Genomic DNA, 22,948 nt, shown 5'->3' with positions numbered 1-22,948 from the left:
TCTATTTATTTAGTGTCAAAATCTTCTAGAGGATAAATTATGACTATAGTAGCAAAATCATTTGTATGTTAAGTAGTAATGAGTATTGAATTGGTACTCTATACCCTTATGAAACAAAAATATATTGCAGTATATTGGAAAATATCATTCAATATATTAGGCATATATTCTTATATATATTTATTTTTTCCAATATATTGCAATATATTGAAAGCGGCAATCATTTGTATATTTTGCAATATATTAATATATGTATCATCAATATATTATTAAATGTATTCAAATATATAAAATATTAGAAAATAAAAAGGGAAAATAATATATTACAATATATCACAATATATTTTAAGAAATATATTGGTAAATATATTTTCCTTTCGTAAGGGTACTCCAAAAGTGACTCAGAAAGGATGGAACACATATGAATATAATCACTATATATATATTAGGCACTAACTTGGTACCATATGGACATTTAACGTTAGGTAAAGTTACCAATATGTACCATTTAGTGGTAAACAAGTTGCAAAGATGTACATTGTAGCTTTTGTACCACCATAATGACAGGTTTGTATTTTTGGTTATGATTTAAATCACATACTTTTAGCATAACCTCAGAGATCACTGGAAGCAGTCGTGTTTCGTGGTCTGTGTCTTCCATCTGTGCCTGTGGGGGTTAATACGCATACATGTTAAACCCTGAATTTTTAATATATATATATAATATAATATAGAATAATAATATAGAGTATACACTGTAGCTGAAGCATTGAAACATACCAGTCTGGTCATCATATAGAGGTCGTTCCAGGTGGAGGAGCTGTCTAGAGGTGTGGGGCGCGGGCGCATGAGGTGCATCGCCTGGCCGCGCAGAAGGAAGCAGCAGCACATCAAAGCTAGAAGAGTTAGGAACTTCATCTTGCAGGCAGACCTTTGGATTGAGTGATGTTTCCTCTTATGTAGGCTGTTGTTCCTCGCAGACGAGATTTGGAGTGCATGTTGTGACTGGAGCTTTTATATTCTCCTGCTTTGTCCTCGTTACCACTACGTCACTATCATCTCTTCACCTTTGGCGTAATCCCCCAACCTCTGCACCTGAGTTTATCAGGTCAAGCGGATCTCTAAACGTGCATGCTTCATTCATATTCGCTGACTGTTGTGATTGCATCGGAAATTCGCACCGCATTCTGTCTGACAGAAATAAAGCTGCCAATAATTACTGCAATAAGGACAAAGGACTGGTGAAGCGGTCTGAAGTGGACTGAGTAGCTACTTCCTGTGAACTTCCCGTACTGGCGAATATTAGTAATTAGTGCGCGACAAAAATAACGCCTTTATTATGTGGTTCTTTCCATTTTACGCTGCTAGGAGACCTGGGAAATTTTTCATAATCAGCATGTTCATACAAGTTTGAAAGCTGCAGCCGACGGGAAGAATATTGCATCATAAACCATATGTTGTTAGAAATTCTGTGTCAGGAGGATATGTTTGAAGAAGTCGACGCCTTTGACGAGCACTATAAGGAAGGACCGTCCGTCTAACGCTTTTGATATAATTCATTACGTCAAACTAGATAGCCATAAAAGGTCTGTCTAATTAAGTTGTATAATTTGCTGACGTCAAATACAAACCTCATAAATCTGTTGTTTTTAAAGCTCTATTAATATTCTATTAAGGTTCTGTGATACTTTTAATACTTTTATATATATATATATATATATATATATATACACATTTATATTATTTTTTTTGTTATGGTTTATGATGCAATATAATATACAACAATATATGCTGGTCGCTGAGGAAAAACATCAACTTTGCTCTGTGAATCACCAGATCAGCTTTCACCATGGACGAAGCCTAGTCCAGCCCAGGGTCATCACATGTGGTTACAACAAGCCCAACAGAAGCCACCCGCCACTGTTCACTCAAGCCAGCCTCTGCTCCCTGAAGGGGAAGTCGTGGCCTAGTGGTTAGAGAGTTTGACTCCTAACCCTAAGGTTGTGGGTTCAAGTCTTGGGCTGGCCCTACCATGACTTAGGTGTCCTTGAGCAAGTTATTGAACCCCCATCTGCTCTCCGGGGTGCCTCAGCATAAATGGCTACCCCCTGGGAGTGTGTTCACTGCTCTGTGTGTGTGCACTTTGGATGGGTTAAATGAAGAGCACAAATTCTGAGTATGGGTCACAATACCTGGCTGAATGTCATCTCACTCACACAAGGCTGTGGTGTGTGACGCTGTTTTGTTGAGAAAGTTAAAACTACTTTGTTTGGACTTCCAAAAAATTATACAACTAGAAATCATGTTTTATGATGATTTATGTTTATCGCTCTGGCTGGACGGGGCATCACAATATGTTAAGGGGCTTAACATAAATTAACATTTTCGTCACACGCTTGAGGTATTCGGCCAATCACAAAGCACTGGATAGCTGGCCAATCTGAGCACATCGACGCGTTTCAGAAGGCGGGGCATAGAGGAGAAACAATAATGTACAGTATGTGGAAAATAATGTGTTTTTTTAACCTTAAACCACATAAACACATTTCATTACACCAAATAATGTTCTTTTTAGCAGCATCATATGACCCCTTTAAAAGGTTTCGGAAAGATTCATTTCAAGAGTCATTTATTCGTGAACAGGTCACGCTCTGTGTTTTTAATGTGTATGAAAAATGCGGTGTAGGAATTACTGTTATACCACATTTGGTAGCCTACATCATGTATGAAATATGTTAATATAAGTTATGGCTAGCAGTAAAATTGTTATCTGATTTGAGGATTTTCTTTTTACTTTTTTTTATGTTCTGACATTGCATGAACGCACCATTTTCTTACTTTGTGCTATCGCTGATGTAGTAGATGAGCTTGAATGTAACACTATTGTGGATTTATTGTGTTCAACTTCTCTGCCAAGAGCTATTAAATACTAGTTTTTATCAGATATAATTTTGTATCCAAGAGAAAAAGTACACATCTTTGTATGCAAATTTTATTTTATTACTTTTTGCAGACTGAGTTAGTGTTTAGCAAAATCATTCATGAACGCACAATATTGATATAGTCATATTAAAATGTAAGTAAATAAATTACAAATCTCTTTAAACACCAAACTATCAAAAAAATTAAATATCCACACACACACACACACGCACACAAAGACAAATCAGTAAAAGCTTGATGGTAAAAAATGGTAGAAGGAAATTTACATGTTTACATCTTGAGAAGTTAATCTCCATTTTTCAGTCTATGCACAACTGATTAATGAGCGTTGACACATTAGCTTTTTCCCCAGAATTCCTCCTTCCTTCTTTGAGCGCGACCCAAGATTTCAGAGGCCATGGAGCATGAGGCTGCTGATCTAGATGAGATCTGAGACATCTTATCATCTGGATTTAATTTGAAAGAAATATTTTTTAAAAAATTGTTCTAAAATACACACACATATATAAAAAAAAAAAATTTTTTGACAAAATATTTTAAGATACTGCTGTTCCATAAATGAGAAATAAAGAGCAGCATGTATTGTATGCACAAACAGTACAGACAATCAGTGAAACCAGTGAAATGGAAAGCATTAGCTGTTCTTGATATGAGCACCACATCAAAGGACACATTGATCTAATTCCTGTTCCTACTAAAACTGCTAGACAGACATAAAAGCATGAAGTAACTGTAACTAACTGCTTATGGCTGCTGATATCTGCTAATATTAAGTAGGCGATTTTACCATCTGAAGATTCAGCTTCAGGAAACACAAAGAGCTCTGGCCGAAAAATTCCCAGGTTACCTACAGTTGAAGCAAAAAGCATAATGTGTATGAGTGAAATACATAAATGAACGTAGCACCATAGGCTGTGAAACTTAATCACGTAATCTTCACTTTACATAGAGTACATGTTTTGTCGCGTAATTAGTGATGTCAAATAATTTAATTGCAATTAATAGTTGGTGTTTACATGCTAAGTGTGTGTACTGTGTATATTTATATATAAATAAATACATACATATATATGCGTATATTTCAGAAATATTTATGTGTGAGTGTGTGTATATATATATATATATATATATATATATATATATATTCTTATTCATTTGACTTATATATATAAATATATATGACATTTATTTCTTAAATGTATACATGCATGTGTGTGTATTTATAGATACATGTATACACAGTACACACACATATATTATGTAAACACAAACTTTAATTTTGGATGTGAATAATCAAGTTTAATCTATTTGACAGCCTTACACATAATATTTAAATTAACTGGTTAAATAAGTCAGCAATTGTTAAGGATCAGTTTATGTAATTGAAATAACTGTATTTTCACTTTTTACAATGTTTATAGTGTAGACCGGTTGCCTAGTTCAGTATATGTATTACTGAATAATATTCAAATAATCAATACTGGCAGGGAAATATATGCTATCTTATGTCCTCCTAGGCTGCATTAATTTGATCAAAAATTCAATGCAACATTCATATTGAAAAGTATTACAATTTAAAATAACTGTTTTCTATATATATATATATATATATTTTTTTTTTTTTTTTTTTCAGTGTAATTTAATTCTGTGATGGTGAAGCTGAATTTTCAACAGCCATTAATCCAGTCACAAGAGATCATTTCTGAGATCATTCTAATATACTTATTTGGTGCTCAAGATACATTCGTTATTATTATCTCAGCTGAAAATATGCGGCTTAATATTAATATGTTTTTATATTTTTGTGGAAACATTTCGTTTTCAGGATTCTTTGAAATTCAAAAGAGCAGCATTTATTTGAAATAGAATCTTTAGTAAATAAATAGAATCTTATGTAAAATAATAAATGTCTTTAATATCACTTCTGACCAGTTAATATTTCTTTTGAAATAAATGACTCCTGAACGCAACAAAAGAAAACCTTATCAAGTATAATAAGGACCTGAATCAATATAGTGATACCAAAATAATACACTGACGTTAGTGGAAAAAAAAAAAAACACAAAAAAAAGAAGACAGGAGACTGACCTAGATTATTCTCCCCCTATTGCTGGCGGTAACCTAACCTCCCTCTACTCCTTCTGCTGGTAAATGACTCAGTCACGTTTCAATTGCGTGCTTATAATGTGGCGGTTGTTCTTCCCTTGTATGGATCGTTGATCGCACAATCAAATAAAGCGATATTTTTGTAGCGCAAAATAAAATATCTCCTTCTAAAGTGCATAAATGCCTTTACAGCTTACTATGGCTCAGAGTAAATTAAAAAAAGCTGTGACTGGTTGGCCTTTCCTAATAAAGCTCCCATGGCTGCAACTAGATCTACATCAGTGGATGCTTTAAGGAACCATACCATTATGCTGAAATTCGGCGTTTCTCATTGTGCCCTGGATTCTGTTGGCAGGTGGAGGGCCAGCAGCTTTGTGACGGTGGCTGGTCTGTTGTTTTTGCAATGGCTTGGGTTGTTTTGGACTGGCGGAGTAGTCTGCCGCCTCCTCCTCAGAGCAGGCCTCTTCACGCATGGGAAGTGGATCTACAGTGGTCAGGCCAGCGGCTGGCGAAGAATGTGGCAAGCTTCCACTCTCAGCCTTTGCAATACAATAGAATTTGAAATCTGAAGACATATTGTATGACATAATAATGCACACTTGACCTAGGAATCATGTACCTTACTGTGTGGCCTCTGTGGAGAGCCGTCTATGATATGTTTGTAAGGCGAGTAAGGTTTTCCTAAAGGTGGCTCACTCCTCCTTACTCTCCTGGAGGAATGCTTGATCTTTGGAGGAGAGACCAGCAAAGCTCCTCCTATTGGAAATTATAAATAATATTAAAATAAAATATAATAAATATCATATAATAAATATTATAAATTCTATATAATTAATGATTCGATAGCAAGCTTTTTCTAATAAACAAGAGGCTTGAAGTCAGTTGTTCTGACTGCAAACCCTTCAATCATAGTGAAACTGTTGTGTGAGATGCCAGAAGTATAGGTTCAAGGTGACAAACGGATGTACCATCCACCCAGAAAACCTGTCTGTAAATCCAATTTAAACAAAAAATATATATATATTTTGAAAGTGACGTCTAATAGGTTTGATACCAGTGGCTGGAGTGGTCCGATCATGATGTGTTCTTTGTACAGTCTGCATGGTCCTGAGTTTGGGAGTTGGCAATCTGCCTCTGTCAATGGAACCTCCAGACCCGTCCACCTCTGATGATGACTCAGTTTCCAACACTTGCAACCTAGAAAACATATGTGAAGTGATTAAATGGAAAACTGTCATAGTATGGGCAGAAACATTTTTGCACATAAGAGTCATCTTTGTTATATTGTGCCTGGACACGGTAGTACTGATTCCAAGCATGCTGGACTTTCAATCATTCAAATTCCAATAATATTCTTGAATTTCAAATAAATATAGAAATAAATGTAAAATATCTAAATATGTCTTAATAATACATTTTATTTTGGTGTGAACTATCCTTATGCATGTTTTTTTTTTTATATATATATGAGGGAAAATAGATATAATAAATCAAATTAACAATTTAAATGGTTTATATTTGTATGACTATGTTTCTTTCTTTGAATTGTAATTAACAAGCTTCCTATTCAAATGTCAATTCAACTTGCAGCCAACTCAATTCAAATTCCAACGAATAGAACAGAAACCAGTTCTTCAATTCTGACTTTTGCCCAACACTGAGAGCATCATGTTGGTTCTACTGTTGGCAGGTTCTCTTTTCTCAAAAACAGCTGATGTCACATTTCAGAGGAACAAAAAGCACATACAATTCATTTCTCTCCTTCATGTCCCCATGTTCATCCTTTGGATTCCCCTTATTTTTTTCTCCCTCCTGTGAAATGTCAGACTCATCCCTCTCTCCAAGTCCTTCTTCTTCATCCCAGGCCAACTTCCTCTGCACAGGGAGGGTGGGGTCTTCATGAAGACCAATCTCTCCAGGAGAGCTTCTGTTGGCTGCCACAGAAGCAGAAGGCCCAGGGCTAGAGCTTCTCCTGACACTGCCAGCCCTAAAGAGCCAAGTTCAGGATTTGCTGTAAACTTTGAACTGAATTGGACGAATTTTGATGTTCAAGCTCTGCTCACCTGGCCAGGTCCAGAGCCTCGATGATAGGGCTGCTACTAGTGTTTCTGCAGGCCTCAGATTCAATGGAGGATGACAATGAGGTGCCACTGGATGGCTCCCACATCCAGTTGTGTTCTGACAGGATCTGATTTAGGTGCTGCCGAGAAAAATGAGTTCCCCTGGCCCTTTTCCTGTAGGCCTCAGCCTTCTCACGTAGCTCCTGAACCTGAGGAAAAACAGTAGAAATGTAAATAATAAATCAGAGCGTGGAAAAACTAGGACTCGACTGAAGATAATATGTTAGGCAGGAAGATTGATAATTTATTGGAAGCATGGAAAAAAACACTGACCAAGTGAAATTATGGGCCGGTTGACGGAATAGGTTAAAAATCATATTTTAGTAAGCTAAAAAAATATATAATATTAATAATAAAAAAAAAAAAAAAAACATTTTCACTTCCTTTGTAAAGAAACATAAAATACACAATTATTTTGTTAAAAATGATTTTATATACATTTTTGTGGTGGTAGAATTTATTGTTGAGCTCTGATATTGTTCTTATACATGGTTAATATAAATTTGTTATTGAATCAGCATAAGTTCACATTATGCAATATTGTCACATCCGCTTTGAAACCTGTGTAGAATTAGTGTAAATGTGAAGGCAGCCATGCTCCGCTCCTAAAGAGCTGACTCAGTAAAACACTCCTGTCCCATACGGGGTTTTGCTGGAGATGCAGCAAAGCACACTTGACACCATAACCTAAAATGAAGTACTTATGTCTTACAAAACTTACTTTGTTCTTACAGGGTCAGCATGTAACAAAAACTGCTTTGAAGGCTCTAGACCATAAGGTTTTCAGTCTAACCAACAAATATTAAGCACTTACACATTAAAATAAAGAGCTGAGCACTAAATGTATTGTCATGACAGATGCTGACCATGTAAAATCAAAGAAATCAGGTCAAATTATTTACTAAGCAGCAAAGGAACCAAATGTAAGCTACATTGTGACACATACAAATTGTGGGAAAAATTATGAGAGCTAACTAAGATCTTAAATAAGAGCTAATTAATCAGTTATGTAATACTACAAATATTAATCCTATCAATCTTTTATTTCATTTGTATTCTAGCTGTGTATTTTTCTTAATTATTGGCTCCTCAAATAAGATAGTATATTTGTCACTGATGAAAAAATAACCTCTGCTAAGTGGATAAATGTAAAATTAGGTGTTTTTTTTTTTTTTTTTTACTTTTAATTCTAAGCTCTACTTAAACATTTATCTATCCTTGTATATAATCAGTGAGTGAGCTAAAAGTCAATACAGGATTACCAGACAGCCGAAAGAAAAAAAAAAAAAACCAACAAAACCACAGACATCTTCATGTCAACTTCAGTTCCATGTATGCTGACAGATAACATCTTACCGACTGATCCACCACATGCACACAGATTGAACACACACAGACACTTCTTCAAGAATAGGTCCACATGAGATGATACCATGCAGTCTAACTTTGAGTGATGTCATAGAGTACATTTTGTGAGGCAGCACAGGACAGACACACACAAAAGCAACTGAAGGTCTCTTTTAAGACAGCAGCAGCAGTGAGAGGATGGATGCAACAGGAGGAACGGTTACCTCATGATACCACTCGTGAAAACCTTCACACCCCTGCAAGATTAACAATACAGACCAGTAATTAGAGAAGCTGCCTTTCTGTTTCCTAACATCTCTTCCACTTTAACGCACAATGTAATGTGGTGTCACAATTGTTCTTGAATTAAGCGTTCATTATCTATGGTCTTTTATTATTTGCTGTCTTTTAAGTCATCCCTTTTGCATATTAATTGAATGTTATTTAATTGACGGTCTAATAATACGTAAATGAAAAATATATATAAATTATCTTTAAAATATATTGGACATTCACGCAATCTCCAGTCTGGTTAAATGTAGTGTATGTAATTTGTTCATTTACATTTCCGGATGAAATATTACTTTGATTCAGTATTTGATATTCATTCAATTCCTTTTTTTTTTTTTATATATTTTTATGCCATATCAGAATCAAAGGATATTGCATGGGAAGATCAAAACAGTTAAATTCATCCATTTATATTATTTATATTTTTTTTACTGGATTAATGGATATTCTTTAAAATCATTATTTTATTATTATTATTATTTTTTTTTTTGCATTTACCATTTTGTTATGCCAATGAGAATAAAATGCTATTTTCTGTGGACTTTTCCCATAGATTTTTATTAATTAATTAATTTATTTTCGAGAAACTCACCTCGTCCTTTGCCGTTTTGATCTTCACCCATGCTCCATCTCTGTAACTATACTGGAGGGGAGAACGAAAGTTGGATTCGTACTCAGTTTTCACCTTCCTGTCAGGCAAACAAGAAGGGACATGGTAAATACTGTTGGAAACTCAGAAGCGGAGGCCATGGGACGTTGGGATATCTTTCATACAAGAAAGTTCCTCTTTATTGAAGACTCGCTGTGCGTCGCTGCAGAAATTCAAGTCCCACCTAAGCAGTAATACTTTGGAGTTTTTCAGTTAACATTTTATACATTTGTCATCCCTCAATACTTTTGTGGAATTTGTGAAAAAAATTTGACATACTGAAGATTTTAAAATGTAACCTGTCAAAATAAATATGTGGTGCTTATGTGCTGCTAATGCAAAATGTGTGAAACAGGCCTTTTTTCTAGTCCTGTACAAAAAATAACTGCAGTCACCTCATAACTTTGGGTGAAGGGTCTCTCAGGTCACAGGGTGACCTCACTTCCTGTTTCTGTCGATGGGTGACTTCCTCTTTGGGGCTTGACTTCCTGCTCTGTTGTCGCTCCTTCTTCTTCTTCTTCTTCTTCTTCTTCCCCTTACTCTGGCATGACGGGCATTTAGGCAAAAACCCATGACAAACCACGTCAAAGGTGCAAACAATTTCAAAAATGTATACCTCCTTACTATGCAATGACGACTATGCATAAAGAATGTATAAAAAAAATTACGAGGAACTAAAAGGTTAGTGAAACTGGTTTATCCAGCTCCATAGTTATGCAGTGGTATTTGGAAAGTCTGTGTCCATTGACGTATATGACAAAGCTGAATTTAGATATTTCAGTGTACCTTCTCTGGGGTTGTGTTCTCTGCATCAAGCTGTGGGACCTCGTATTGTTCAACATCTCGCCTCAAGCGTGGTGGTCTGGAAGGAGGTGATCCTTTGAAACTTCTCTTGTACTCACTCTCCATAATTACTGGGTTTGATTTGAAGGGGGGGATGGCTCTGTTGTTACTGTAAAACATCTAAAACAGATGTGAAATAATCCAAAACACAAAAAATAAACCTGATGAAGGCATTCTGATTACAAGATACCATTGAGAAAGATAGTTTTGTTGCTCTCTGTTATTATCATTAGTTTAATAAAAATAAAAAAATTCAATATATATATTATAAGTACGGTAATCATGCATCCGCTGACATGAAAAACTCTATACTACCATCTAGTGGACATGGATTTTTTTTTTTTTTTTTGGCATTCAATTAAACAATATTTTAGAACTATTTTCACATCTAGAACACATCAAGTGACAAAAAGTGCTGTGCCCAATATGACAGATAATCTGGTCCGGAAATATAAATAAAGGACTGGATGCAAACCAATATGTCATGTTAGAAATAATTTTGAATTATGATAATGCTCATAAAAATGCAACCAAGTACCTCATGTGCAGCTAGAAGGGGCGAATCGGCCACAGGCTTCTTCCACATGAACTGCCTCTGGTACTCAGAGCTCAAACGGCCATTCCGCTGTCGCTCCGATCTCAGTCCCGCTCTTTTCCGTAGCACATGGTTAATCTAATAGAAAACACAAACTCTGCATAACTGTAACTGCAGTAATGATGGTATTAATGACTAATAATACAATATTAATTGTTATACACTAATTATGGAGTAATAAATGATTTGGAAATTTTTTTTTTATGTTTATAATAAAGATTTTTTTATCACGTAAAATTAATTGTGGTATAGAAGCCTTATATTTTGTGATAATGTATCAAAGAAACAGTGAGGAAAAACCTCAGTAGGGGAAAAAAATGCTCGTCCACATACTCTGGTCAGATGTTCTGTTTATCGAAAGGACTACATATGAACAGAACTACAAATGGGCCTCCTTAAAGGGGGGGTGAAATGCTCGTTTTCACTCAATATCCTGTTAATCTTGAGTACAGCGTATATTCAGCGTATATTTATGATCCAGAATCAGATCCAGAGGCTGAAATTTAACAAGAGCAGCATCAGCAACGACGTCTCTATGTGGTATGTACTGAAACTGTATATATTTGCTTAGCGGTTTTGGAAAATGACTAAGTTCCACTTTATGTTGTCTTTTTTTTTTTTTTTTAAGCTGTACATGTGGAAAGTGCAGTTTGATGACAACATCGCATGTTGTTTACTTGATGTGCTTACGCGCCGATAGCTAAGTTAACAACACAGAGATGTTTGAAGCAGTTTTACTCACCGCATGCGGTTCCAACACACGATCGTGACCCTTTTTCGTTGGGACTGCATTATCCTTAAGAAATAAACGATGTGCAAATCCGGGCCTTGTCAAACTGGGCCTTGTTTGTAAAACAAGCATCTTCGAAATGCAGGGAACAAACACAAACACTTGCACAACTCCGTTGATGCTCTGTAAAAATAAACTCCATCCACTGGTCCCTTAATGCTGTTTCTCTTTTGGTAATCTGTGTAGGGTTGTCTTGCCCTGGCAACCAAAAACACACTTCTTTTGTGACATTTCGGTCTCTCGCTCTGATCAGTGAATGTCTGTGCTCTGGTCTACGGGAGCGCACGCTCTTCCGGCAGAAGTGCCCTTAGGACCAATATAAGGAAATTCCGCTCCATCTAACGTCACACAGAGCCATACTCTAAAAAACTTTCCGAAACTTGTGACAAACCGGAAACATACAACTTAATTTTTGAAACTTTGTCCATGTTTAGCATGGGAATCCAACTCTATAACAGTGTAAAAAACTCAGTATGCATGAAATAGCATTTCACCCCCCCTTCCCTTTTAAATCTGTTACCATTTTGCATTATTGTTATTTAAAGTCATTTTACACACTCACTAATAACTAGACTCACTCCATTCTGTTGTTGCTGGTCTGCTGCAGGGGTGGATGTCTGAGCTGCCTGTAGTTGTTGGGATGGTGCAGTGGTGCCCTCTGGTGGCACGGGGTCTCTTGGGGCAAGAGGGGTCACTCCTCTTTCTGCACTAGAGGCTCTGAGTCTGAGCACAGGTGTGACAGCTGGAGGAGTGACAGGCCTCTTCTCCTGACGCTGTGGAGATGGATGGTGCCCTACCCATTGGAAAGAACTGGATATCTGAGGTGGATAAAATGGCACTTTCCTTTTCGATATGAATTGTGGTTCCTGAGTAATTCCTTAAAATGCAAGAAGATCAATCAAATAAAAAATTTAATTTATTGCATGATAATCTTTTTTATTTTAGTAGGACACATCTATCAACACATCTACCTATCTCTCTGATCAATATCTATCAGACATTTGATACTATCTATCTATCCTGTACATACTTGACTGGTCAGAGCGCAGTCCTGCCAGTCTCATCCTGCGATGTGGAGAATCACTTCTGGATCGTGTTGTTCGACCCTTGTATTTATTTCGATACTCGCTGATTCCCTATTAGAATTAAAGCACACAGAAAACAAGGACACTTAATAGCATTAGTAAAGCACACTTTGCATTTGGTATTTTATACAATCTGCATATTCAAATGAGAGGTCTGGGAAATTATATTTCTGGGATTTATTAGAAAAGCCCTGTTTAATAACTAGCTCTTAGTGACAATTTGATAATCTTGATGCCTTTTTATCCGCGCACAAACTTCTTCAAGATAACAGGAAGTAATTTACTATAACATGGACTTTTAAAGGGTTTACCGTTTAAGACGCTTCTTAATAAAATCATACAGTTTATATTTGTTGTCAGCAAAGCTTAAAAAATACATTACACGGCTTCGTGGTAATGTATGTTTAGTTACCTAAATGTAAACAACCGAAATAAATCTCAAAACTGAAAGCATTTCTGCAGCCTGCAGCGCGCGCTCGCTTTCCTTAAAACAAATGACGTCACACGAGCGCGTGCACCTTCAATCTGGTCTATCTGTGTCACGTAATAAACTGTTTCCAGTGGATGATAATTTAATTAACTTACCTTAAAACGTACAGGCATTCTGAGCCAGTGGTTACTAGTGCACAGACAGGTCCGTAGACAAAAGAAGTGTTTTTGTCTCACGCTTGGTGGAGAAAGATTAGATTCGGTTACGGGCTTTGCCGTTACCTTGGTGAGGCTGCAGCGTCCCAGGTTACGCGCATGCGCACTGTTGTAAGCCGATTTGTTGTGACGATTTGCACTGTGTGTGTGTGTAGTAGTAGTAGTAGTAGTAGTAGTAATTGTTGTTGTAGTAGTAGCAGCAGTAAAATTTATTAGGATAGCCTACTCTCATTGGTCAGATTTGATTTCTTTCCGGAAAAATTTAAATAAATTAAACTTACATAACGTGCTTTTTTTTGTTTAAATTCTAAAGAAACAAATGTAGGTCATGCAATTTCTCTCAGATTCTTTTAAGAGTTGCCTTTGTCGGATGTATCATTCAGCTCATCTGACAAACATTATATTTGGGTATTTTGTTTCAGATTCCACAAAAGCTTGTTTTCCTATGCTGATTTTACATTTATGAATGCAGATTTTCAAACTGTAAACCTAATGTCTATGTCATCTGGGCATAAATTTAAATGGTTTGTAGTACCAGTCATGTTTTCTGCAATAAAAGTGTCATTAATGCTGCATTTAGTTTAGTCTAGTAATTTATTAGAATAATTTATAATTAAGTTACATATGTTTTTTTGTTGTTGTTGTTGTTGTTGTTGTTTGCTTGTAGCTGATACTGATTATAGTTGTTTAAAGTTAAACAGCAGATGGTAGTAATTAAATACCCCATAATAAACACAAATATATATAATTTCGCCATCAATACTACTTTAATGTATAGTCTGACTAGCTAGTAACGTTACTTTAAATTACAAGTAGCGTGAATGTCATCAAAAGTCTAAACCTTGCATTACTTCAATTCAGGTAATCCAACCATTAAAATTCAATCACTTTTTCAAATAATGTTCAGTACCAGGATAGCGGCACCTTTCCGCAAGAATTTGCCGGTCTCTCAAATTTGGGGACGTGGCAAGACGTAACGTTAAATCTAATAGATGCGCAGTGATCTTGAGCGATGCATCAACCGATGTTGAAGCCTCGGCGCTGATTGGTTTTCCGATTCACTGTAGCCAATCAAAAGAGAGTGCGGTGAGTCGCGCGTTTTTAAACAACGGTTTCAATTACATCCGGGGTTCGTTGTGCTGAAGTGGCCCAATGGCAGTGGATGGACTCCAATGTTTGGGCTGTGATTGGATTGCTGCGTTACCCCAGTCCGAAAAACGGTGTGGCACAGGCGTGTGCAGACGAGTAAACCAAAGACGCGGTGTTATATCTGGGACTCTCGGCCTCTTATTAAATCTAGGTATGTTTGTGTTTTATAACTTACACGTTTTTATACGCTTTTGCATGTTTGGTCTTTAGTAATGTGATGTGACCACTGCATTGACTGACCGTGTTCGTTGTAATGCCGACGCACTTTAAGGGACAGTTAGTATTGAATGCGTAAAAAGGGGGTAAGTTAACGTTAGTTCGTAAAATAATACAATCGTACATCTTAAAAATACAAAAATGTTGTTATCATTTGCCTTCCCCAATGTTGATATAACGTTAAATGTCTATGATTTCTTTCATCTGTGGAAAACCAAAAAAGGTTAGAAGACTGACAGCCCTAGTCACCGTTCACTTTTGTTGCACTAAAAGTGAATGGTGACCATTATATTTTAAATGTGTTGCAGGTAATCTTTTTTTTTTTTTTTTGCTTGGTTTGTGCTGCTCAAGATTATCATGATCATATCTCTCTTAAATCTTTGGTAAACCACTAGTAAGGAGTTGTTTACTTTGAAAGGCAAGAACATCATCTTGCCATTGCCCTCATATTGCCAGGTATTTCCTAATGAAGCTGTTTATAAAATTCTCGTGATTTTATTTCTGGTGTGCCTAATCTCTAATTGAGTTTTAAAAGTTTGTGTGTGTGTGCGCGCGCGCTAATTTTGTTGGTGGGATTCAGCATCAGTAGTGGATTCTGCTTTCCACAAACAATATTGAGTAGCACAGCTGTTTCCAACAATGGTGACGATAATATGAAATATTTCTTGAGCAGCAAATCAGCATATTAGAGTCATTTCTGAAGGGTCACATGACACTGAATACTGAAGTAATGGCTGCTATTTTGGAGTTTTTGATCCGATAGATCCAGCCTTGGTGAACATGAGAGACTACCTTTTGAACGTAGTGTACGTCACACTTCTTAGTCAAACATACAGTGTTTACATACACTGATTCAAACAGACCCTGTTAACACATAAAATTTTGTTTGCACATTGGATTGTCAAACATCGCTGCATTAGAAATACCTGTGATCAGTATTTATTTGAGTTTAAAAGGGATTCGGGATGTATATATGTTAATATTTGCGCTCTCTTTCACCAGAGTTTATGTGGTGAAGATGGAGATTAGGCCTCTGTTGATGTGCTTTGCTCTGTGCGTGGTCTACGCCACCAGCAAACCCACAGAGAAGAAGGACCGTGTCCAGCATGAAGCACCACTGAGCAGCAAGGAGCATGACGATGGCACAAACTTTGACTATGACCATGATGCTTTCCTCGGAGAGGGGGAAGCCAAGACGTTTGATGACCTGACCCCAGAGGAGAGCAAGAACAGGCTCGGGTAAAGATTGTGCTGAGTGTAATGGGGAATTTAATAGTGACTCGCAGCAACAAGATGACCGCAAATCATTGATTTTCATTGAGAATTAGTAGTTTCAATATAAAATAAATGGTTAAGAGAAGACACACTTATATATTTAATTTATATTTTTGTTTTTGCTCTTTTTTTGTGTGTGTGTGCTGCCTTTCAGTAAAATTGTGGATAAGATCGATGCAGACGAGGATGGCTTCGTCACAGAGGCAGAGCTGAAAGCATGGATCAAAAAGGCTCAGAAGAAGTACATCTACGACAACGTAGAAAGACAGTGGAAGGATTTTGACATGAATAATGATGGCATGATCTCCTGGGACGAGTACAAGAATGTCACTTATGGCACCTACCTTGGTAAAATTGCGGTCTGTTTTCATAAGCAAGCTTAAAGAATTGATCAACCAAAAAATAAATTTGTCAACATTTGCGCACACCCATGTCTTCCCACATCTGCATGAATTTATGAATCTGTATTCTTATTTTTGTCTATATAATGAAAGTCAATAGGGCCAGTGACTTTGATTTTATGAACAAAAACACTTTTTCTTCAAAATATGTTCCATAGAAGAATGAATGTGAAGCAGATAATGATGGAATTATCATTTTTGTGTGTACCCCTTAAAAAATGTAAAGGTGAATAGTGTAATGTCACTAGCATGTCCAAGCAGAATTACAATAAGTATTTTAATAATCGTTTGTTCTCTCTGTGTTTTTATAGATGATCCTGAGTCTGATGATGGCTACAACTACAAGCAGATGATGGCTAGAGATGAACGGCGCTTCAAAATGGCTGATGGAAATGGAGACCACATCGCTGACAAAGAGGAGTTCACTGCTTTCCTCCATCCTGAGGAGTATGAGCATATGAAGGACATTGTTGTGTTGGTGGGTGTGTTATTACTGGCATGTCGGTTAATGTTATTACTGGCATGCAAGTTAATGTGAAGCCTCTTTGTATCCCGTTTAACTTTTGTAAACTCATGTCTAAAGTCTTTTATGCTCACCTAGTCAGCATTTATTTGATCAAAAATCATTTAAAAACAGCAATATTCTGTAATACTATTACAGTTTAAAATGAATTTATTCCTGGTAAAGCTGAATTTCCAAAATCTATTACTCCTGGCTTCTGTGTCACACGATTCTTCAGAAATCATTCAGATGTGCTGATTTGGTGCTCAAGTAACATTTCTCATCATCAATATCAATGCTATAAAAAAAAATTTCAGACCTCTTTAATAATCCGGAAGATCAGAACACACTGCATTTATTTGAAACGCTTATCTTTTATAACAATAGAAATGTCTTTACTTTCTCTTTTAATCAAATAAATGCAGCTTTTCAGAAAAAAAGCTTTAATTCTATGCAAAAAAAAAAAAAATCTTACTGACCCATAACATTTGAATGGCAGCGCATAATGGTGTTAAAATCAAATGTTGGATGAGGCATGATTTAATCCATTGAGAATGGTGATTTCAAATGAAAATTAACGATAAAGTAAGATGACAAACTTTTATTTCCTTCATAATGTGCATTGATGCTTTTTGCTTCATAAGGTCAGGAACATATATGAAGGACATTAACTGGATTGTTTATAGTTACTAGCCTTTGTCTGTCTTTACTGTAACCAGTCACTAATCTTTTTCTTTATCATTAGGAAACTATGGAGGACATTGATAAGAATGGTGATGGCTTTATTGACCTGGAGGAGTATATTGGTGAGTGAGTGATCTTTTAAAAAGTCGATGCGTGTTGCATAAAAATGTCCATTTGTCAGTATAGCTTAAAATCAATTGAATTTTCTTGAACATCAGGCGACATGTACAACCACGAGGATGAAATGGACGAGCCAGAATGGGTGGCAACAGAGCGAGAGCAGTTTTCAGAGTTTAGAGACAAGAACAAGGATGGGAAGATGGACAAAGAGGAGACCATGGACTGGATCCTGCCGGCCGACTACGATCACGCAGAAGCCGAAGCCAAGCATCTGGTGTACGAGTCCGACACGAACAAGGTGAGCCGACCTTAAAAACGTATTTCGCCAGCTTTTCGTAAGTTGTAACTGAAATCATTTCAACTGAGTCTGTCACACTGTCTTTCAGGATGGCAAACTCACCAAAGAGGAAATACTCAACAAGTACGATTTGTTTGTGGGAAGTCAAGCGACTGACTTTGGCGAGGCTTTAGTTCGACACGATGAGTTTTAATTCTTTTTTTCTAGTATAATAGATAATTACTTTTTAACTTGTTTTGGTAAAAGAATATAATTTATTTGATATTGCTTCATCATAATACAACACTAATTCCTGAGATTTAGTTCACTTGATAGATTGTTTTCCCTTTTTGCACACGAAAATACATTCATGACTTAATTTTATTTTTACTGTAAAGTGTGTTAGCAGTGTTTGTTTGATCCGTCTTTGGAATCGTGGTCCATGTACAGCATTACTATCATTTCACTAACTGTGTATATTTGTTTTGTGACGAGGTTTATTCAGAGCTAGATTCAAGGCAGTTGTATACCTGTTGCTTCTGATCTATGATCAGCTGTTCACAGTCCTGCTCATTGGGATACTGTAAGTACAGAAAGCTCTCAGATTGGCTTCTTCCGAGGGATTATACAAGTAGGTATAAAATGCATGTATATATTCACACATTTATGTGAATATGTATATAGTTTTATACATATAAACATATTATAAACTCACACTGTGTGTAATTGTCTTGGCGCAAGCTTTGATTTTAGAGCCATAGGTCATGAACCTCTCAAGGCAATATCCTTTTTTTCTTTCAGTATTTATTTAGAACAAAAAAAAACTTGTTCAGTCACGCATCCGTGAATTTTTTTATTGATAATAGGATGTTTGTTTTCTTAAAGACTCCTTGATTTTGAACGTTAATAGACACACTCTCATTGTGCCTTTCACTGAATGTTCTATTTGATATGGACCTTTAGGTTAGGGCTATTTGGCTAAAACCTCAAATCGTTTTGGTTTGAAGGGTCCAATCTTACATGTTGCTGAATTGTTTGTTGATTTATAGCTTCATTATTTGAAATACACTATCAATATGTTGCAAACATAAGAATATACTTTGTGGTCCATTAGTCTTTTGAATGCATTTTAGTTTTTCTTTATAAAATGTTTTGGCACCCAGGGGCTTCAGGTGACTTCCTTTAAGTGGTGCCATTTCAGCACCTAGAGATTGTATCTTGAAAACAACAAATTGTCAATAAAACAAAATTATGACTGAAATTGAAATTATTTTCATGTCAGTATTTTACAATAACAATTTATTTGGTTTGGTTTTATCCCAGATAAAAAGTTTCTTTTTGCTTATGTACTGTAACTGTTCTACTTACCTGTTGTAAGTTAATAGAGTAAATATAATTTAAAAGTAATATGTATAATGTTTAAATCTATCATCCTGGATCAGCCTTTATCAATGTTTAGTGTCATTGATATACTATCACAATTTTTATTAATATTTTGATTCCATTTTTATATTTTCCACTTTTAATTTGAATTAAAGTTCTAGTAATCTTGTAAAATGTTTTCAGAATTTGTATTCATTTTTATAAGTCAAATATGTATATATATGCTTTGTTTCAGCTTTAGATATTTTAGTACTTAATGCCTTTGCAACAAGCTGAAATAAAAATATTTTTCTCTGGTTTATTTTATTTCTAGTAACAAAAATAGTTTTTTTTATTTTTTTATGTTTTTAGTTTTAATTTTAGTTAAAAGTTTAGAATTTATCACCCGACTTTTCATTTACTGACTATTTGCCATTTAATGATGAAACAATGTTAATGTTCCCACAGATTGGATAAAAGCAATTTAGGTTGATTAACAGAAATTAACAGGTAGAAGAAAAAATGCATCGAACTATATAAATCTTATATATTCATATATAATATTCATTCTAAAATCCGGGCACATGTACAAATTCATGCACACTGTATGTCTAATTACAACAAAACATGTACAGAGGTAATATAAATACAGATATCTCAGATCCAACATCATGAAGCCAGTGATTTGACAAAAGCTGTCGCTCACGATTTGTTACCATCATACTTCTAGTGAATGGATCCTCATGTGGAAACAAGCAGATGGACTTGTGATCTTGTATATCTGGGCTAATCCAGCCAGAAAACTGGTCTTTAGTAAATTCTTTAGAGAAGAGGAGAGTAAACTGCTTGGTTATGCTGTGCTGTTTTGTCGAAACAAGCCGTTTTGATTGGTATGGGCTTTTAGGTTATTGCAAAGAATGGAAGGATATCGCCCTCCGGTTTGGCCATCCTGCGGACCGTATCTTTGGGACAAAGGGACTCCCTCGGAACCTTGACAAGAAGTAAAGGTGCAGAATTTGAACAACTGGGGAGGATCACAAAATAAACTGGTTCTGGAAACCTCAGCCCTCATCAATCTTCTTGCCAAATACAGTCTTCATGATGCAGGCATTGAACTGGAACACAATATTAGTGTCTGTCTTCATGTGTAGTGTTGTTATTCAGGGCATATGTGTTTTCCAGCTCACCTGTTTGTTCAAGAAGGTGTAAATTGTGGGGTTGTACATTCAGGAGCTCTTTGAGAACAAAGCAGGGATGGCCACCAGATGGTAATACTTTTTTGCATCATCAAAAGCAATAACCTAGAATAGGGCCATAGCAAACTTTATAAGAGCCAACCATCACAATAACCATTCTGGACACTTGCTTCTCTGCCTTTTGGGTGGAGGCTGACTCGGCCTGCTTGACTGCAACCTATGGGTAAATGTTGAAACCATTCAAGCTCGTAAAATATACATTTATTCTGGTAAAGCGTTCACACATATTCTTAAAAGAAGGATTTTCTGCTTTCAATCCTAAAAGTCCTAAAAAGTCATATATATTAGATATAGCGTATTACTAACAGCCTATAGTATATATATTACACACCCATATTATACATGAATTAAAGTTTAAAATAATACTTAATTTAATTACGAATTATATATTTAAATATTTGAAAGCAATACTCCTATTTAAAAAAAAAATCATATTCAAATCACAAGAGCTCATGGAAAAATCATGGTCATTTTTAGAGTAAATATAAATTTCTCTATAATGCTTAATTTTCAAAAATTTTACCATCTAGATGTGAACATGATTGCCAAAAAGAAGCATTTTATAAATCTATATCCAATTGGAGAAATAAAGGGGGAAAATTTAAATTTATTGGCTATAAAGTATAATATCCATGAGGAAATATAAACCAAATTGCCAGCGTTGACAACAGTTTGTGCAATAATTTCCACAGCAAAGCTTTGTTCATTTCAGTGCACAGTTCTTGAAGTTTTTCTTAGTGTGAAGAACAAAAGTGTTAAGAACCTTTTTACACTATAAAGAATGCTTTGTGGCTTGGAAATGTTCTATGGATGTCAAACATTCCTCATGGAACCACAGATGCCATTAAAAACATAATTTTTGAGAGTTTCACGTCTATATGCCATTCAAAGTTCGTTGACTCTCCATCTTATCCACAGTTGATCCCATAGCCGATTCCACTGCACATAATGAATAACCGAGTAAATAAAAACCTCTAAGAGCGGAGTGGAATACTTGGCTTATGGAGAAACTGTCAAAAATGAAGCCTGCTAGGGAGATATTCACCAGAATGCAATTGAAAGGCTATCAGAGTTTCTTGTACTTTATTTAACAAAAAGGACAATGGCGTTCAGAGTCACACCCACGGAAATACAAAGCCCATGAAAGCTGCATGCAGGTAGAAAGCCCACTTTGGGGCCAGACGAAGGGGCTGACTTTGGAGAGGTTCTCAAATTGAAAGGCCCACATATCCATGGTTGCGCCGTTAGTGTCCTTGTTCTTGCACAGTGTCCATGGTGGAGTCAATGAGCAGCCTGGTTTTCCTTTTATAAAATCCTCAAAGTTTTGCATGGTCTGAAAAGTTGGGGGCAGATGGGGATGATCTTCCGGACATGTTGTTGGGATAATCCGTCCTCTCCATGCAAATTATGCTCAACACCCACATAGAATATCTAAGCACATGATTAGGCAACTACTACAACAAATGCAGAATATCATATTTTTTAGATTGTGTTTGAGCATAAATAACAGGGATGCAGCATTCTTAACGTCTAGAAAGATGATATCAGTGGGTAGCATTTAACTTACAGTACACTAAACTTAAACTATTGGCCTAGTTTTTTGAGGCCCAAACAAGGTTGTTAATTCTTGGCAGCAGTAGAAGCAGGTGAAAGGCAAACCAAACTCTTAAGGTCCCCAAGCACAAGGATGAGCTGTGATCTGGAAACAAGATTTACGTAAAGATTTAAACAAACCATATTGAAGTCACTGAGGGATTACATCCAAACTGGCAGTTTATCTTGTTAGCTAAGACTTAGATTATGGGTCGATTGTGATAATCTGGAGAGAGATACGGAGTGTTAAACTGTACATCCAGTACATCCAGCCTCTTTTTATACACCTCATTTTAGTTCCTTCATTTCTCCTCTGAAAAAATTTTCCCTCGTTTCTTTCTTTGGTTTCGGCATGGTAAGTAGCCTATTGTTTTATAGGTTACAAACATTTGGTTAATGATAATGGTTCATTTTAACATCACCTGCATTTATTCACTGCTAATGGCTCTTTTAGCTTTCAGTTCAGTTCAGCTTGTTTATTTTGCGCTCTTTATTCGCATAGACAGAAACATTCAAAAGCTACATTTTGCAGTTCTGTTTAATAGATTTTTGTAGGTCTTTAATTTGAACTCACTAAGAGAAATATGTTTTCTGTTTATATATATAGATATACTATATGGAATATGTTAATATAATCTACACAGATTTAATAACCGGCGAGTTTATATTGGATTTTTCCCCTTCCAACTTCTTGATTAA

The 22,948-nt window shown here is 35.9% G+C and overlaps 2 protein-coding genes across 2 annotated transcripts; one reads left to right on the top strand and one right to left on the bottom strand.

Moving 5' to 3' along the window:
• Positions 1–3,103: 3,103 nt before the first annotated feature.
• Positions 3,104–13,372, bottom strand: LOC113048669 (nuclear protein MDM1-like). The gene is made up of 15 exons (XM_026210524.1): positions 13,355–13,372; positions 12,715–12,820; positions 12,263–12,561; positions 10,838–10,972; positions 10,243–10,419; positions 9,852–9,997; positions 9,400–9,496; positions 8,741–8,773; positions 7,113–7,318; positions 6,797–7,036; positions 6,104–6,246; positions 5,669–5,805; positions 5,354–5,588; positions 3,731–3,790; positions 3,104–3,389 (listed from the first exon to the last, which is right to left on the bottom strand). Exons 1-15 carry the CDS (start codon positions 13,370–13,372, stop codon positions 3,280–3,282), a joined length of 2,142 nt encoding a protein of 713 aa, XP_026066309.1. The 3' UTR covers positions 3,104–3,279.
• Positions 13,373–14,557: 1,185 nt separating this feature from the next.
• Positions 14,558–18,752, top strand: LOC113047998 (calumenin-A). The gene is made up of 7 exons (XM_026209482.1): positions 14,558–14,714; positions 15,782–16,018; positions 16,209–16,402; positions 16,767–16,933; positions 17,703–17,763; positions 17,860–18,059; positions 18,148–18,752. Exons 2-7 carry the CDS (start codon positions 15,798–15,800, stop codon positions 18,250–18,252), a joined length of 948 nt encoding a protein of 315 aa, XP_026065267.1. The 5' UTR covers positions 14,558–14,714; positions 15,782–15,797; the 3' UTR covers positions 18,253–18,752.
• Positions 18,753–22,948: the final 4,196 nt, after the last annotated feature.

The sequence above is a fragment of the Carassius auratus genome, chromosome 29, assembly GCF_003368295.1.
Source record: "Carassius auratus strain Wakin chromosome 29, ASM336829v1, whole genome shotgun sequence".
Classification (NCBI taxonomy): domain Eukaryota; kingdom Metazoa; phylum Chordata; class Actinopteri; order Cypriniformes; family Cyprinidae; genus Carassius; species Carassius auratus.
This window is presented reverse-complemented; position numbering and strand designations above follow the sequence as displayed.